The 18,009-nt window shown below is 55.1% G+C and overlaps 1 protein-coding gene across 2 annotated transcripts in view; it reads right to left on the minus strand.

Moving 5' to 3' along the window:
- The window catches only part of COL17A1 (collagen type XVII alpha 1 chain), a 49,159-nt gene that overhangs the window by 10,583 nt on the left and 20,567 nt on the right, over positions 1 to 18,009 (minus strand). For both annotated transcript variants that reach the window (XM_036027259.1, XM_036027257.1), the window contains exons 14-35: positions 17,612 to 17,773; positions 17,139 to 17,219; positions 15,793 to 15,837; positions 14,359 to 14,565; positions 13,578 to 13,796; positions 13,276 to 13,305; positions 12,892 to 12,918; positions 11,449 to 11,475; positions 11,284 to 11,346; positions 10,381 to 10,485; positions 9,556 to 9,618; positions 8,894 to 8,929; positions 8,213 to 8,266; positions 7,934 to 7,969; positions 7,446 to 7,481; positions 6,734 to 6,796; positions 5,502 to 5,537; positions 5,174 to 5,245; positions 4,298 to 4,324; positions 3,353 to 3,388; positions 1,401 to 1,436; positions 1,043 to 1,123 (exon numbers count right to left, since the gene is read on the minus strand). In XM_036027259.1, coding sequence (XP_035883152.1) covers positions 1,043 to 1,123; positions 1,401 to 1,436; positions 3,353 to 3,388; positions 4,298 to 4,324; positions 5,174 to 5,245; positions 5,502 to 5,537; positions 6,734 to 6,796; positions 7,446 to 7,481; positions 7,934 to 7,969; positions 8,213 to 8,266; positions 8,894 to 8,929; positions 9,556 to 9,618; positions 10,381 to 10,485; positions 11,284 to 11,346; positions 11,449 to 11,475; positions 12,892 to 12,918; positions 13,276 to 13,305; positions 13,578 to 13,796; positions 14,359 to 14,565; positions 15,793 to 15,837; positions 17,139 to 17,219; positions 17,612 to 17,773 — 1,542 coding nt within the window. The remainder of the gene's footprint in view (positions 1 to 1,042; positions 1,124 to 1,400; positions 1,437 to 3,352; positions 3,389 to 4,297; positions 4,325 to 5,173; positions 5,246 to 5,501; positions 5,538 to 6,733; positions 6,797 to 7,445; positions 7,482 to 7,933; positions 7,970 to 8,212; positions 8,267 to 8,893; positions 8,930 to 9,555; positions 9,619 to 10,380; positions 10,486 to 11,283; positions 11,347 to 11,448; positions 11,476 to 12,891; positions 12,919 to 13,275; positions 13,306 to 13,577; positions 13,797 to 14,358; positions 14,566 to 15,792; positions 15,838 to 17,138; positions 17,220 to 17,611; positions 17,774 to 18,009) is intronic.

Here is an 18,009-nt window from a genome sequence, read left to right on the forward strand (position 1 = left end):
ATTGGTCATGTTAAACCATGTGCTTCGTTCACATGTGGACGATTTTTAGTAATTAAAGAATAGATACAGTTGACCCTTGACAACATGGGGGTTGGGGCTCTGACCCTCTGCGTCGCTGAAAATTTGTGTATAACTTTTGACTTGCCAAAAAATCTATACTAAAAGCCTGCTGTTGACTGGAAGCCTTACCAATAACAGTCAGTTAACACATATTTTATGTGTTATATGTACTCTATACTATATTCGTACAATAAAGCAGGCTAGAGGGGAAAGAAAATGTTATTAGGAAAATCACAAGGTTTGTTTGTGAGTTTTTTCAGGTTGCCACAAACCTCCCAAAAAACTTCCAACATATTCATTGGAAAATGTTTGCGTAGAAGTGAACCTGCCCTGTTCAAACCCATCTAAGCTACAAAATAACAGGCTTTTTGGAAAAATAGGAGCAAAGTGTCACCTGTAATTCTTTAACTTGTAACATTTTATTTCTTTACGGCATTTCTTGCATCTTGTAAAAATACCGTTGCAGCCACAGAGCACACTTAATGAACATTCTGCTCTTTCAAATACCACTGTTATCTCCTAATGACTTTCTTTTAAGTCCTCATATTTTTGTAACAGTTTCATTTTTGTTGGACAATTTGGGGATATTTTCTTCAAACAGATCCCTAGCATTTTTGTTGCCCTCGATGCCTGTTATCCAACTGTTTTCCGAGAGGAAACGATTCACAGACGGAGGGCTCTAACCAGGCATCAAACACTGGCTCTGGAGGCAGAAGGGCTCGGGCCAGATCCTGGCTCTGCTGCGTGTCAGCTGAGCCACCTTGGGCAAGTCATTTACAAGCTGGAGCCCCTCACAGTGCTGCGGGGTCTGGAGAAGTGAAGCCGGCCTGTGCGGGGCTGCCTGGGAGTGGGCTTACTCTCCCCGCCCCCGCCCCCCTCCGGGGTCCTGCCCTGGGTTTCGGGATTTGAGCCAACACTGACTTAGTCAGATGCAACCTAGGCCTGCTGCTGATTTGGGAGCAAAGCAAGAAAACAGACTGACCTGGGATACCTGGAGGTCCCGGGGGTCCCATGGGTCCAGGAGGTCCCGGGGGACCTGGGACAGTGAGAGTCGACGACCCCTCTGAAAACAGAAGATGCATGGAGCACTGAACCACACTCTTCTGGCTCAGAGGCACTGGGACCCAGGCCAGGCTGGGGGGTGGGCCGAGTCAGCGCCTCTTGCTCTCATTGCTTCAAAACTCCACACCCCCCACCCCACCTTGCTGCCAACGGGAAGGGCCCTGCACTGCATCCTGCCCAAAGCACCATGTTCACAGACTGGCGCTTCCTGAGGGGGCGGAGGCAGAGCCAGGGCAGGTGCCCAGGACCTGAGAGCGCACAGCACAGGGCCTGCCTACCTGCAGTGACGATCCTGCCTGCAGTTCCTGGTTCACCTGGGAGGGGAGGAAAAGGAGAGCGGTTGTTCCCAGGATCAATTAGTGGCCCAATAAGTCATTTCCAAGGCTTCAGATTACATTTGAGACCCACTCCCGGGCCTCTAACCCGCAGGCTAACGGCATTTTAATGAACTGAGGGGCGCATTCAGGACGCATTAAGCACCAGTCTCAGCCCGGGAGATCCTGGAGGCTGGAGCATCAATCTTCTTGGCTCACTTTCGCTTTGGGAAGAAGCTGGGACTCCCCGAAGGTGAATGGCGAAGAGTTTGCCTTCCAGTGAGGCCGGGATGAGGCTGACTCGAGAGTCATTCCCACTCCCACACTCTTCTCCCACAGCGGGTGGCTCGGGATCTTCCGGGGGTCAGGCTTAGGTGGGAGAAGTACTGAGAGGTCAGAGGACAGCAGCATGAGCCCCCAGGGAGAGCCGGTTCCAGGGTGCCCCGCGGGTGCTGCTGTCCTGGGACAGCAGTGGGGCCTGCGCAGGCGGAATGGGGTTCTGTGGCTGGTGAGGGGGGAAAGCTGCGTAAGGGTTGACAGGTCTCTCTTCTGCCAGTGCCTCCGAGGGTTGAAAAGGCACGTGTGCGTGGGGCATGCCCAAGAAGGGGCCGCCAGGCTCACACTCCCCCGTGGCATCCAGCACCAGGCGCCACCACAGTGAGGCCTCTCTTGGGACTGGAAATGCACACAGGCTCTGGGAACCGAGTGAGTGAAGCCGGGGACGGAGAGGCCTCCCCCGGGCACTTTCGGGGGCCTCTTGTGGCGTTCCCCTGGTCTGTGAGCAATTCAGCCCCCTGCCCGTGGGGCTGCCATGATGTCCCTCTCGGGGGAAGTGGAGGGCTGGTCTCCACTTGTCATCCGCCAGCCCCTGGCGGTCAAGGCCAAGAGAGGAGAAAGCACTTGCGTTCATTTCACTGGAGTGCAGCTGGGATTAGGTAAAATGTCCACCTTTTGTGCACATTGTCCCGGGAGGGCCCCAAGTCCCCTGTGGACAGGACGTCATGGGCCCTGAAGGGCAGGGTGCCAGGCATTCTTGGGAATCTCCAGACCTACGTGTCTCACTCACTGAAGGTGCCAGCGATCCACGAACATGTCTGTGGGCCCAGAGTCCTGTCTGGGATGTGTCAGCTCAGTTGTTGTTATTCTGAATTACATTTGTTTGTCCTAAAAGAACGCCTTGGCCTGACCAGTCACTGGAAATAGTTTCCAAAAAGTACTTATTTTGTTCCTCGGGTCCTCACAAGGAGACAGTGGCTGGTCGTGACAGAGCACAGCTGTGCCGCCCGTCAGGGTTCAGGATGCGCGGTCGCAGGGGCGGGAGGAGGAAGACCGTCCCCGAGCACGGTTCTCCCTGGCCTGGCTCGGGGCTGGGGCCTGATGGTGCGGAACTGGAGAGTTCTGGAGAGTTCCATCTATGCATAGGGGTCACTCGCCTGGCCCCGGTCAACCCGATGAAGGTCGGCCCTTCCCGGCAGCATCTTAGACTCTCCCCGCTGCCTGCATTAAAGCCCCCGTGTGACTGATAAAGTGGTTCCTGGCCTAGGAGAGTCACGTTACAGGGCACCAAGCCTAAGCGAGGGGGTTGAGCACTAATGGGAGGTCAGGACACAGAAGAGCTTTTGGCGGTAGGAGCAGCAGCCTCCAGCTCCTCCTCTGACAATGGCCTGGAGGCACAAGGGCACCACAGTGAGGCTCCCTTTTGTGCCTCGGGGAGGGAGGTGTGTGGGGCAGGGTTCAGGGCTCAGCACCGATCCGGCTCCCCAGCCTCCAGCCTTCCACTGAGGCCACTAGATGCCACTGTTGATCCAGGCTCTGCCCAGAGGGGGGCTTCCCCCCGGCCAATCCTTCCCTTCCCGCAAAAAAAAAAAAAAAAAAAAGACTTGTGAAAAGAAAATGTAATTTGGAAAACCACTTACCTTTAGTCCCTGGTCGGCCGGGGGTTCCAGGAAGTCCTGACGTGATGGAAAACAAGGCAGTCAGGACAGTTCAGGCCCAGCGACTCCCGTCGCCCTCTGCCAGTGACTGGAGCTCTTCCCTGTCCCTCAGCAGAGCCACTGTCGCTGGGGGCAAGCTGGGGGCCTGCCTGGCTCTGCCTTCTGCTCCAGCTCAGGTGCCCCTAGGGGAGCCTCTTGCTCTGAGCCCTTCTGCTTCTCTGGGAAATGGGGCCACAGTGGGGCTTGAGGGAGGCAGAGGCCCAGGGACTCAGCTTTAGGGGATCCCTGTCCTCCCCCCGCCTGCAGAGTAGCTGCCGTCCCCCCCAACACTGCAGAGTTGCGGGTGGTGGTTCCTGCAGCCGATGCTTTTGTCTGCTCGACTCCACCAGGGAGCCCCTGAAGGGGTCCCCGCACCCTCATCTTTTGGGGGAACATGCTGCTTGACTTCATTCTACATCTTTGCCTAATTTCCTGTAGTAGTCGGGGCCGGGTGTGGTGACAGTGCACATGGGTCCAACTATAGGACAGACTCTGGCCCCTGGGCTGTCCCAGAGAACCTGGGCCCCTCTGCATGAGGTGAACGCCCACTCCCTAACACGCCAACGAGGCCGGGGGCTGCTGCGGGGCCAGTGCAACTCCTGCGCCCTGGGCTGAAGGGGAGCAGGGCTCAGGCAGGCAGAATTGGCATATGAGCTAACTTCATTTCTACCAGAATGGCTTTCTAGGTTGTTCTGTGCATAATTTTCCTTCCTCAAACTTCTCGAGACTCACAGTAAAAGGACCCAAACCCACATTCACTGGGAGGCTGAGGGGAGGAGACGAGGAAGCTCAAGGCGGCTGGAGGAAAGGCATGTGTGGCATGCTGGAAGGCTGGAATGGGGGGCTTCGAGGGTGGTGTTTGGAAGTGGGAGTGACCCAGTGACTCACCTGGAGGTCCTGGGGGTCCTGTGAGGCCTACAGGAAACAAAACACAGGAGGGGAGAGTGGAAGGGTTGAGGAGCCATGCCCTCAGCTGCAGGAGCAGGTGGGACTGGGGGGCAGGAGGACCAACTCTGAGTCTGGGGCAGCCAGACTCCGGAGTCCTCCTAGCACTGGGCCAAGAGCAGTTCCTGGACTCAGCAGTGAAGTGACCCACTGCTCCATCAGGTGATGGTTCCTCGGCCTCTTGGGGTCACAGACCCTCTGGCACCTGAGAGCCATGAACCTAGAAAACTCACACCCTCACTGAGGTCTCAGGCTGCCCCCAGACCCCCTCTGTGGTGCTCCCCACCTTTGCACCCAACAAAGGAGCCAGGAGGACCCTGCTCATCCCTGCCGGCTGATGAAGGCCTCGCCCCTCTCAGCTTCCTTGGCGTGTTCTGATTTGTTTCTGCTGCAGCCCTGAGGATCTCGCTCCTGTTGGGCCTTCGATGGAGACGCTAACAATGGCCTCTCTCATCAGACTGGAGGGAATTAGTGAGGGTCCAGGTTCTGCCCGAGGGGAGGTGGACCAGAGGGGAAGGAAGGCTCAGAGGAGCAAGGTACTGAAGTGGTGTCACACTCTGAAGTTTTAAAGAAGAGTCCTTGCCCCTTTCTACAGCTTCTTGCTTTCAACCATTAAGCTCTTTCTTCCCAGTTGCTGGATGTGGGGACCCTGAGGATTCAGGACACACAACCCCTGCACACAGAACCAGCCAGCCAGCAGCTGTAGCTCCCTGCTGAGCTGCTGGAGGAGAATGGGATAAAGGCATGCACACACACACATGTACACGCATGCACACGCACACAGAGCAGGGCCCTGGCTCCCTCTTCCAGCTCTGTTACCTGGTTTTCCTGGGTCTCCAGAAGGTCCTGGGGGTCCTCGGGTTCCAGGCATCCCTGTGAGACCTTGTTCACCTGGAGAGAGTATGACCAATGTGCAGATGTATTCCTTCTGGGAAAGCTGAACCAGCCTTCTGTGGAGGCTTTCCTGGGGTTTTACTGAGTAACTCGCAGGCAGGTGGGGAGGAGAAGGCTAACAAGACCCAGCTTTGCTTTGCGTGTTTCTATGTGACACATGCCCCCCTGACGCTGTGACTCGGGGACGTGGGTGGGTCGGCACATAGCAGGCAGGGGAGGCAGCAAGGGTGAGGAGAGCCGATCGGTGACCAACCTCTTGGGCCTTGGTGTCCATCAGGTCCCGCGGGTCCTAGGAAAACAGAACCACACAGCTCATCAGCAACTCCCAGAGCTGTTTTCTGACGCACCCCCGCTGCCCGTCAGGTTCACATCACACTGTCTCCCAGGTGGGGAGCCCATGGGTCCTTCCCGTGGCCGGCGAAAGCAGAAAAAGCCCAGTCTCTGTCACACCCCTGGATGCAGCATTCTCCCTGCCCTCTCCTCCGGAACCAGGAGCCGTCCACTCTCCTGTTAAGAACTGCTCCCTGACTCCCTGCTGACCTCCAGTGCCCTTGGCAGGACCCCACATACACCAGATGCGCAACAAGGGCAGGCCTCCTGTACTCAAGGCCCTGGAAGTCAGGGTCTTCCAAGTTCTTGTTCCTCTGCTCCAGTTATCTGACCTTCTCGGAGGTCCTTCTGGGACTATGTCTTGCTTTTCCCCACCTCTCTGCCTTTCCTTTCTTATGTTGTTGTTTCTCATGGAATTTTCCAAATTGGTCATGATCAACATCTTCCCTACTTTTTAGGACAATCTGAAATGCCTCCTCCTTCACCTTCCTGGCTGGAAGAAAGCTCTCTCTCCACTCTATCCTCCTTGCACTCTATAGCTTTCACGGTGCTTGTCACTTCATATGGGTTTTGTCTCCCCTGAGGTGGGTGAAGCATCTTGCTTGCCCAGCACAGGTGAGCACTTCCTAACAGTTTGTTAAATGAATGAGAAAGTGAGTAGTCACATCCCCCACTGGAAGGGCTTAAGCACTTCTGGGACTTGGTGCTAAATGCCTGGCCCTCTGAGGTTCCTTGGCCAGCTCCATGTCCTGGCTGACAGGCCCCTTGGTGAAGGTCAGCACTAGGATGAACCCTGGATCCGTCTGTGAGACTGGCCCTGGGACCTCACGACTATGTCTGGAATACTTCGGATCCCAAAGGACTCCCACACTCTCTGTCCACCCCAGGGGCCCACATGGCTCGGGGGCTGGAACCAGGGTGGAGGCTAAGGCTTGCCAAGTCTCCCCAGAGCAGTGAGAAACCCAGAGAGGCCACCGCTGCTCTCTGAGGCCCAGGAGGGGTGTGCAGGCCCCAGATGGCCTGTGAATAGAGCCTCTACAAGGGGAGGGCGGGTCAGAGACCAGGAGCGGTGGCTCTAGAAGGATCTCGGCTCTACAGCCACAAAGACACCAGAGTGGGGCAGACCTGCTGCATTCGCTCCCCTGCGACACTCACCCATTGCTCCTTTAGCTCCAGGCTCGCCCATAGCTCCAGGCAGACCTTTCAAGCCCGGTTCACCTGCAAAGGAAGTGGACTAGCTGGCTGGAAGCTTTCAAGCTTTGCATCCTTGATGGTGATAGAATGTTGCACCCTCCCTGCCCATGCCCAAGCCTGCCACTTCCCAACCAGATGAGCTTGGGGTGCCAAACAGAGACTGGGGACACAGTGTCTGCTTAGATTCTATGGTCAGGGCCACCTGGGCAGCAGGCATAGACTGCCTCGAGCCACACCTGGGCTGAAGTTGCACATGCATGAGTCTTATTTCCTTGGCAACAGAGAGCTACTCCTTGTAGCCAAAGTAGCATTACTACTAGTTTCCTTTTTAATCATGCAAGTTGGTGGGAGGTGAGTGGATGAAGGGGGACAAGTAGCACCAACTTTCTTCTCCTCTGGAAAGAGGTTAATTTTCTCAACTGATTCCCCAAAAGAATTAGTGACAATCATTCCTCCTTTCCTGCCCCAGACATACACTGTCTGGACTCTACATCTTGATGCTGGCTTACACTGCAGTTCAGGCTTTATCTCGTCTGTGTTTTGCTAGACTGCAAGTTTTCTGAAGTAGATGGAGATTCTGTCCCCTACTTCTGTGTATTTCCCCCACTCCAGTGCCTAACAGATTTATAGAAAGTCTTTAAATAATCAACATGGATTCCCACGTAGGACTGACCTGTGAGGCCTCGGGGTCCTTTCTCACCCTGGTCACCTAAAACAAAACATGGGGTGGGTGGGGACAGGAAGCATCAGTAAGTAGCAAGGAAAACATTCCCACCCAGGCGGAGGGAGCCTGGCTGCTGCACGGTTCTCATTGTACCTGGAAGCCACTGTCAGCAGAACCTTTGCCAGGAACGTGTCCCTTGTGAAGCCCAAGGGGCACTTTGATGCCCCCCACCAACTGAGCCCAGCTGCTGCTGTCATACAAAGGGCACTGCACCCTCACCACACTGAGGGCCACCTGGTCACAGTGCTATGATGGTGGTGCTTTGTGGCCCCCTGTTGTGCCTCAGTTTCCCTGTCTGGCAGGCACATCCCTCCCAGCCTCAGGATCCCGGAGCCAGAGCCATGTGTATTCCTGGGCACCAGGGCCTGAGTCACGTTTGGGTTCCCAGGAGTCAGGCAGGCTCTGGTGGTGTCTGAGCAGGAGTAGGGGCAACATACCTTTGGGCCCTGGTGGCCCCATAGGTCCTCTGTCACCTGAAAAAGTAATGGACAAGTTGGTATGAAGAGCCTGGTTGAGGAGGGCCAAGAAGCCCTCTGTGGTGTCTGTGTGTGAAGACAGGCACCCCCACCCCACCACCCAGACCTCCCCTTCTCCTCGTGTTTCTGTCAGCCTGCACAGGCTGTTGGTCTGACCCTCTCTGTCCCCCCAAGACCTTCCTCTTGAGTGACCAGCACCTACAGGGTGACACCTCTCCTGGCTGCTCCCCACCAGCTTACCTTTGATCCCGGGGCTCCCTGCTTCACCTCGGAGCCCTTGGAGACCTATAGGGCCTGCAGGCAGAGGAGACCATGCAGGCAGGTGAGTGCCATGGCTTTGGAAGGGACAGACACATGCACACAGAGACAAACATGCACACACACAGGCACATACCCAGGTACACACCCATGGGTGCATACACACACACCCAGGAGTAAAAACCAAGGGCTGCTCTCTGCAGACTCCGCCCCATGGCCCCTTTACATCGTTCTGGTGCAGGTCCTTTGCCCCTGTGATTAGCAGGCCCTGGTCATAAGGACAACTTTGGGACCCTGGCAGGGACCCTGGCAGGGGCCTTGGCCTGCATTACAACATGGGCTGTAGCTCGAGATTCCCAAGACAGCAGGACAAGCCCTGGCCCCAGGGATGAGGCGGAGGCAGGCATTGCTCAAAGCGGGGCAGGGCGGAGCAGCCTGCAGCTGGGGTGGCCAGAGGGCTGCAGGCCTCACCGGGGCCAGAGTGGCTCCACAGGGCCCCCTGGCACCCAACCTCAGCCCCGGGGGACACAGTGTGGATGTGAGTTTTGTGCCCCTAGGCTCTCTTTATAATTGCTTCTTTTGCTTAAAAAGTGTTTGTTTTTCTTTTTAGTGTCCCTTTCTTTGCCCCAGAAACAGCATGTATCAATAGGAAGAAGCACTGACCTGGTGGGCCCTGTGGGCCAGGAGAACCGCTGGCACCTGGGAAGGACGACAAAATGACAATAATCAGAAGGGTGGGGTGCAGGCCAGGGACCTCTGACCCCGCAAGGTATGGGTTCTTGTCAGGACCCCGGAGCCTGTGGGTCCAAGATGACCCAAGTCTGGTGCCAAGTCTTCCTCGGGGAGGAAGCTGAAGCTGAAGCTGGTGGGATCACGAGACCCCTGCTCCTTCCTAGTCAGAGTAAAACATCTGGCCTGGGGCGGGGGAAGGATGAGAGGTGACCAGGTGGCTTGAAACAGAGAAGGCCCATTCTCCCGGGTCATTCAGACAGGTTGCTTTAGAATGTGTGCACCTGGGCCCCAGTGTGTGCAGACAGGTGAGGAAATTGTCTGACTTCTGAGTTCCTGGTCCATCTATTCACTTAGGGGCCACATAATAACGCCATTGAAAACAGGTGAAAACGCAGCCCCAAATCTGCCCTGCAGCCAAAAGTAGCCCCCATCCCGACCCCCAGGCACTCCCTTGTGGGGGCCTTCTCAGGGCCCATTGCCCCTGCACGGGCCTGGGATAAGGGGTGGCAGCCACCTGGGATCCCAGCACCTGGACCTCTGTGATCCATTCTGGGCACAGTGCACTCGGGGACCATCCTGGGACCTTGACTTACCTTTGGGGCCCACAGAGCCTGGGACACCAGGTGGGCCTGGAATGCCCACCACACCAGCAAGCCCTGGGGAGAAATGAGCGCTCTGAGAGAGTGTCCTAGTGTGGCTGCCCGCCAGGCTGGCAGTGTCATTTAGGGGATGGCTCCCACCCTGCCAGTGACCTCTGCCCCACGTGGTGCCTCCCTGAGACCACGAATCAGCAAAACGCCTTCAACTTCTACCCTCAGAGCCTTTATGCTCCATGTCTGGCACCTGAGGTACTCGATAAACACTTGTTGCCTCCTTGAGAAATATTTTTAAGAGAAAGGGAAGCTAAAAATAAAGCTTCTTGCTCATAGTCTGTTGGCATCGAGAGGATTTCTGGTGTCTGCACTCAGTTTTTCTTGATAAAAACAGATTCATGTAAAAAAATCTAATTGCAAAATCTCCCCAGACCCCTCCAGGGCTGGGCCTGTGCCTGGGGTTTTCCATGCCCCCTTCCCTGACTAGTTCCAGCCAAGAGAGGCCCGAGGGCCTGAGCCCCACTCTGCCTTCCACCAGGCCCTGCCACAAACCATTTATCTCAGTCCTGGCTCCTCCCTGCCCCATGCGGGGAGACCCCTTTCCCCCTGTGACCATGCTCTCCATGCATTCTGAGCTCTACAAGGCTCCTGGTCTGAGGCCTGGCCCAGCAGCCTGGCCCACACCCCTCTGTGCCCACCAGGCTGGTGCAGACCCTGGCTCAAGGCGCCCAGCAAATGCTAGGGAAAGGAGGGAGGGCGGTGAGGGAGATGGAAGAAGGAAGCATGGATGTAGCTGACCCTCCTGGGGAAGGGATCGCCTCTTACCTCTCTCCCCCTTCTCTCCAAACCCAGGTGGCCCAGGTTCACCACGAGGTCCCATGGGGCCTTCACGCCCTCTCTGGCCCACAGGTCCCTCCAAGCCAGGCTCTCCTAAAAACAGAAATGACCATATCAGAGTTGGGGCCCTGAGCTGCAGCTGTGGGCTCCACAGACAGCATCTCGCTGGCAGGACACCTGCCTGGATCTCTGTGCTGCACCTCCCCTGGCCTCCTGTAGTCCAGGCTCAACCCAGAAGCCAGAGCACCCCTTTGAAAATGCAAGAGGATCGAGAGGATCGTCGTGTCCCACCCCTGCCCAAAACCAGCAAGCGGCTTCTCACCTCACTGGGAGGAAAAGTCTTTACAAAGGCCTCCAGGGCCTGGTCAGCCTCGCCCCTTGCCCTCCCTGTGGACCCTCCGCCTCCCTCCTGGGTTCTAGCTGAGGCCTCCCCCTTCCCCTCCTGTCCTCATTGCTCCTCGACCAGTGGACACACCCTTGCCCCTGGGCCTGTGGTTGCTCCCTCTGCCTGGAAGGCCTTCCTCAAGATCTTCTCAAGCCCGGCTCCCTCACCCCTTCAGTTCTTTGCTCAAGTGGCACCTTCTCGGTGAGAGGCCTTTCCTGACGGCCCCTGAGGGACTCCCAGTGCCCTGGGAGTGCCCTGCCAGCCTCCGTCTTTCCTATTTCCAAACCACTGCCTACTCTGCTGCTACTTTACTTATTAGACATTTTGTCGTCTTTCTTCCCTACCCAGACATGAGCAGGGGTTTATCTGTTTTGTCTACTGATGTCTCCCCAGCACAGAAAATGGCCTGGCACACAGTAGGCACTTAATTAACGTTTATAGAAGGAAGGAAGGAAGGAAGGAAGGAAGGAAGGAAGGAAGGAAGGAAGGGAAAAAGCTGTTCTTACCCATGCTGCCTTTTTGTCCCTTTGGTCCTTCTGGACCTGGGTGTCCCGTGAGCCCAGGGATACCTGTGGATACATGAGAATCCCTCAGTCCTGTTTTCCTCCCAGAACCTGGGAGCTGGGACTGAGCAGCCCGCGATACCAGCCACGCCATCAGAGGTTACATACCTGGGGTCCCAGGGAGCCCTTGATCTCCTGTGGGGACAGAGATGAGAGAGAGAGAGGTCAGCCAACAAGGTCTGGGCTGCAACCTAAAGGAGCCACCAGGTGGAATTCAGGTGGGATTCAGGTAGGATTGCCGAATGTAGCAAATAAAAATACAGGGTGCTCAGTTAAGTCTGAATTGCAGAAAAACATCAAATACATTTTTAATTTAAGTACTTAACATGTAATACTTGGGGCATACTTACAGTGAAATATTATATGTAGTTTGCCTGTAATTTGAATTTAACTGGGCATCCTGCATTTTACCTCACCTGCTGGCTCGGGGTCCCCAGGACCATCAGTCCCATTCCCAGCACCGTCAGGAGGGTGTGGGGAAGGGGGGCTGGGGTGGTGACCCAGGGTGCGTGGATGGGGGCAGGGGATCCTGAAGCGAAGAGGATCACTAAGTGGAGGAACCCCAATTCCTGCACAGGGATCTCTTGGGAAGGGAAGTGGAGCTCAGAGGCGACCCTGTCACCTTAAAGAGTGATTCTCAGAATAAACTGCGCCCCTGGCCTCAGAGCCACCTGGGGTGATCCAGACTGCAGGCCCCTGGCCCCACCCACCTATACCTGCCAAATCAGCGGCTCTGGAAGGGGGGCCCAGAATCTTCTGTCAATTCTCACACACACTGGAGTTTGTGACACCCACAAGCTACATCAAGGGTCCCTGGGACCTCTTCCTCCCACTTAGGGGCCACTCCCGTTGGTTGTCAAGCCACTTTTCTAAAGAAATACATCAATTTCTTACAGCACATAGGTGTGCACCACACACACTAGCATGAGATCGTCCCCCAACTATGGGGCACCTGCTCCTGTGACCATGCCCTGCACGTCCCCTGAAGGCAGGTGCTCCTACTGGGTCCCTCCCGGAGCTCAGTCCCTGACCGCCGGGCCTTATCCCCAGCCTCCCTCAGCTAAGACCCAGGGAGCTGGTGGCTCACTTAGAATGGTGGTTCCTGAGCTGACTCATCAGAGTTAAAACCTGGGGGGAGGGTGAGTTTAGCCCCAGAGCTCTGCCTCAGGAACTTCTGATTCTCAGCAGGGCCAGGAATCTGGATTTCTGGAAATCTCCAGGGGGTCCCAGGGGCATGTGCAGTAGCAGGCCCTCAGGCTGCCCTGTGGAGCTGGGGGAGATGCAGGCTCTTGACACAGACCTCCTGCGGGCCTGTGTTCTGGGGGTCCCCGGAGCCCTGAGACGGCGTGAAGGACAGTGATGTAGACCCTGCTCTGGCATGAAGCCCCTGCTCCGGAGAGCACGAGGGTACACAGGCTGCCCCACAATCCAGGGTCCTACCACCGTGGGGTCAGGGCGGGGCGGGTGGCCAGGAGAGTGAGAGGCGGGCTCTCTGACACTCGCCCATTGCTTCGCACCACGGATCTCACTAATGTTCACAGTAAAAGTTACCTTTAGGGCCTTGACTTCCCATGTCACCTAAAACAAGAAAGATGAGAAGACGGTGAATGCGGTGAGAACCCAAGGGCAGTGTTTAAGACCAGCCGGGAGCGGGGGAGTGGCACTTCAAGGGGAGCTGGCGGGGGTGTGGGTTCCTCTCAGTCCCCGTCTGTGCCCCCGGCACACCACTGGGCCCCTCTTAGAGGAGGCCTTCGGTCCCTTCCCGTTCTGAGATGGTCTGACTATAAAGCCAATTCTCAACCTTCCCAACAGATACCGTAAGATTTTTCTACTGTTCATCCTTCAAAGTTTGGAGAAAAAGTTTTCCAATCCACCCAGAAAACACAGCTCCAAGTTCAAGAAACGAGAGGGAAAGGGCTCAGTTCACCCCAGTACCTTTAGGGCCAGGGCTTCCTAGGAGGTTGCCTGCGAGAGACAGAAAACCCGAGTTAGTCACACTTCTCCTGTGCCACACACGTGTGTGTGGGGTCCCTGGGGCGCGGGGGGTGGGGGGGAAGAAGCGGAAGTCAGGACTAGTGATCAGATTCTAAAATGCGCCAGTTGTGTGATCTTGGGCGATTTTCTCCAGGTGTCAGTTTTCCCAGCAGTAAAATGGGTTCACGGCTCTGGTCCTCCCCCCCTCCCAGGACCGCGGAGAGGACTGAGAGTGGAGGCAGTGTGCCAGCCCCTGAGCTCACCGTTTTCCTGCTCCATCATCAGCTTTTTCCTCATGAACTGCCACAGATCCTCCTGGCTGTAGCCATTCAGGCCATATAGGTCCACGCCCCTGCCCGCGCCGGGCACCTCCCCCTGCAGCTCGCTCGTGCTCCCCCTCTCCATCTTCTCATACAGCTGCATCCTGCTCCGCATTCGCTCCAGCTCTTCCACGCGAGCTTTCAGCTTCCTCACCTCCTCCCCTGGACCACATCAGGGAGTGTCAGTCCGGGGACAGGCCCAGTGCCCTCCCAGTGCACACTCCCTCCCCACTGAGAGCCTCAGCTGGGTGCCCTGAGGTCTGCGGCAGCTTCTTCATGCCGCTGCCACTGGGATATTTTGCTGGAATGCTTATGGCTACCAGCGGGATTAGCCCCTCAAAGTTGTCACAGAGCCTTAGAGAAACCGGCCCAGGGGTCAGTCTGAGATGGTGAAAGTGCTGGCCCTCACTGTCCCTGGGAGCTGGGACGAGCCCAACAGGGCCTGGAGGACGGGAAGGCTAGGAGGCAGGAGACGGTGTGGTCTGATGACTCAGGGCAGCCAGAGCTCAGAGAGGCGCTGCAGGGACAGAGGCCTGGGGTGGGGGTGGGGGGTGGGGTAGGGCGAGTGGGCAGACAGTGGCATTAGATTCCCAGCTCTGCTACTAGGTGGCCTTGGGATCTTGACCAGGTGCCTCCTGGAGCCTCAGTTTTTCCATCTGCACTGACAGTGTCTGACCCCTTAGCCCCAATCCTTGCCCATTGAATGGGCAGCCGGGCCACATACCCAGAGCAATGAGCCCGAAGAGCAGCCCCAGGAGCAGCAGCCAGGTGAGCAGCAGGCCCAGCAGCCACTTCCACCAGCTGCAGCAGGAGCCGCAGGGGCACCAGGCTGGTGCCGCCCCCATCGGACCTCCGCCAACACCTCCGCCCACAGCTCCTCTGCCACCTTTGGCGCCACTGATGCCATTCTGTCGGTCATAGCCATGGATGTCTGTGGAAGACAAGGGAAAGGGTAGGGTGATGCAGGTGGCTCTTGCTCTATTCCCTCTAAATTCTCTGGCTTTTGGTGACTTCCTGTGGGCCTGAGTGCTGAGCCTAAGTGGGTCTCTCAGGCTCCTGTGCAGCTCGGTGCAGGATGAGACTGGGCCTGGAACGAACACTGGGCCATGGCTGGTGAAGAGCAGAAGTCCGACAATCCTAGCCTTGAGCTGTGTGACCCTGAACCACTGTTTCCCCTTTTTTTTTTAAAAAAAATAAAATAAGGTTAAAAGATCACTTACTTCATAGGACAGTTGTGGAATGAAATGACAGGCATGGAGGTAATTAGCAGAGGATGTAACACAGCCAGATTTAAAGATCTGGATTATGACCCTGGATGGTGTAGCTTAGTGGATTGAGCAATGGGCCTGTGAACCAAAGGGTCACCAGTTCGATTCCCAGTCAGGGCACATGCCTGGGTTGCAGGCCAGGTCCCTGGTGGGGGTGTGTGTGAGAGGCAACCAACACTGTTGTTTCTTTCCTTTCTCCTTCTCTTCCCCTCTCTCTAAAAATAAATAAAATCTTTAAAAAAATCTTGATTATGAACTTTGATCTGCTGCCACCTCCTGCATTTTATTAGGCCCAAACCAGAGGCATTCCCATCTCCATGTCTCAGTATTCACCACTCTTTTTTGTAATTTCCAAGTGCCTAGAATTATACTCAGCACTTACGGGGTGCCCAGTACATTTTTTTGTGTGTGGTTTTACAAAACTGTTTTGGTTTTTAGTATCTAAAATAGGGTGCTGAGCCTTGCTCTGTCTCTCTTATGAGGCTACAGGAGGAAGAGAGGAGAGTGTGAAGGTTGGAGACGTATGTGAATTAGCGTCACCTTGAAGCCTGTGTGTGTTGGGGAGTTGGAGGGGTAAGATAACAGGGGCCCTGCTGTGTTGCTCCTGTCCTGTACGGAGGCCTTGGACCTGAGGGCAGACAGCTGGTGCTGGAGGTGAGGGTGGGCGTGCTGTGAGCAACAGCCCCTGAACTAAGCTTCTGCAGCCAGCTCTAACCGGCCTGCCCGCTCCACCGCCCTCCACTTTGCTCTCCTGCAGCCTTCAGGGACACTCTTCAGAGCTGGGTGGCTCAGGTGTGCACTGGCTCCAGGCTAGGGGGCTTTATCTGTTGCATTCACCATAACTGGCCTCATGGGCTTCCATTACTGTAGGACCCTCCGGTATCACCTACCTGCAGAGGCCACCTTGCCCTTGGTGGACACCGTCTTCAAGTCTCCTGAAAGACAAACACCGAGAACAGAGGTTCTGACCTGAGCGTTTAAATGCGAGCAGCCCACAAGACAGCCTATGTGTAGAGTTGGGGCAGGGCTTTAGACAGATATGCCCCTGTCTCCACCCCCAGGCGCCTCGAGTAATTACAGCAATTACAATGATGCAGAGGTAGCTTGGCAAACCATCAATGGTGGGCAAAAGCAGTGTCATAACCCTTTTGTAACCTGAAACGTTTAAAGCCCAAGACATTTTCAGAAGATCATGTTGGGTGACCTTGCTTTCAAACAATAAACGTGCTTGTGAGAAATGACTCTTAATTTTTTTTGGTTAAGGGACTTTGAATGCAAGTTCTTAACCTGTGGTGGAGGGAACCTGACAGAAAGGATGGGCTTAAAGGAGGGCTGTTCGTGAGTTCCTGATGTTATTTGACCATTGAGTGCTGTGGGCATGTGTAGAATTTTCTGGGAAAATTGTGTATAGCTTTCATCAGATTCTAAAAGGATCTTTTGGCTCCACTGCCCCATTTTCACCCCTAAAATGTAAGGAACTGCTAACTTAGAAGACTTAGAGTTAGGCATTGTCAGGACGGTAGCTGATTTCATCTGCATTTATCTAAAAATGTTCTATGGGCCCTGGCGGGTGTGGCTCAGTGGATTGAGTGCTGGTCTGTGAACCAAAGAGTGGCTGGTTTGATTCTCAGTCAGGGCACATGCCTGGGTTGCAGGCTGGGTCCCCAGTGGGGGGCGCTCAAGAGGCAACCACACATTGATGCTTCTCTCCCTATCTTTCTCCCATGTCTCCCTCTCTCTAAAAATAAATAAATAAAATCTTTAAAAAAATGTTCTATGGCATACTTTTCCTTCCTTTACTGACCCCTCTGAAATTAGGGATTTGGAGAGATTGTTCAGGACACAGAGCAGTGAAGCGATGTGTTTAACTAAGAGGGGATCCAGATATTTGGGAAGAAAAAAAAATAAAGCTAACAAGTGCTTTACAAAGCACTTTTCTATTAGTTCTGAAAATTAGGGGAAGATGAGTACACCGAGACCTCACTTGTATCATGGGAAAACTTTTGATTCAATATTGTGCACGCACGACTCGACAGGAAGCTTGTTAAAATGCAGCCTCTGACTCAGCAGGCCTGGGCTAAGGCCTAGGAGTCTGCATCTCTAGCACGCTCCCAGGTGTTGCCATGGCTGCTGGTCCAGGAATTACACTCTGAGGAGTGAGGTCTCAGGGGACGGATAAATGAAATGTGGATTGGATGAAGAAGGCAAGGTGGACAGCGGTCAGATTTGATCTTACCATTAGTTTCTGAGATCAGGTTGGTGTCGACGGTGTAGGCAGCTTGCTTTTCCTTTTTCAGGGTGTCCTCTGAAAAAGAAGCTGCGCACACAACCCATGACCATCTGGGATACTCTCTCCCCACTCTCCAGCCACACTCCACATCCCGTCCACTTTGGGGAGGTAGCGGTTGGCTTGGCAGGAAGAGGACCCAGCTTTCCTGGGGTTAATTCTGCCTCCTGTGTTTGTGAGTGGGAGTCTTGTTGTTGTTGCCCAAAGACCCCTCTGGGAGCTCTTTTCCAGAACTTTCCTGGCCTGTCTGCATTCAAGGCGGACTCTGGGAACATCTTATTAAGGCAGACCTTTTTTTTTTAATTTGAATGAATGACTGTGCTTTCACCATCAAAACATCTCAAAACACCTTGCTTGGACATTCGGTCTCCTGCACTGCCTGCCATCTCTCTGAAACCTGAGTCACTTGGGCTCCCACGTACTTGCGGCGATGCTGGCGGGGGAGGCGGTGAAGACCTTCCCGCTGTCCTTGTTCATGATCAGCAGCTCCACCTCCTTCTTGGCAGGCGCATTATCTTTCTCGAGGATCAGGAATTTACAGTCCCTGTGCAAGAGGTCATCATTCTGGACACTCGTGGTGCAGGCTAGAGAGGGACGGAGTGGGTGAGGAGGAAGGCAAAGGTGCCAGGAGAAGGCAGAGGGAAGGAATGACCAGAAGAGGAAGGAGCAGGAAGAGAAGAGGAAAGAGGAAAAGAGAGATTAGGGGTGTGTGTCCAAGGGTCTTTGTCTCCATGACACTAGCTGCTAAGAAGCATTTGGGGGACCAAAGACAACCTCCTGTGCTTGGCTGGGCCTGGTGATGAGGAGACTGGGTTCATGT

Source organism: Phyllostomus discolor, chromosome 5, assembly GCF_004126475.2.
Source record: "Phyllostomus discolor isolate MPI-MPIP mPhyDis1 chromosome 5, mPhyDis1.pri.v3, whole genome shotgun sequence".
Taxonomy (NCBI): Eukaryota; Metazoa; Chordata; class Mammalia; order Chiroptera; family Phyllostomidae; genus Phyllostomus; species Phyllostomus discolor.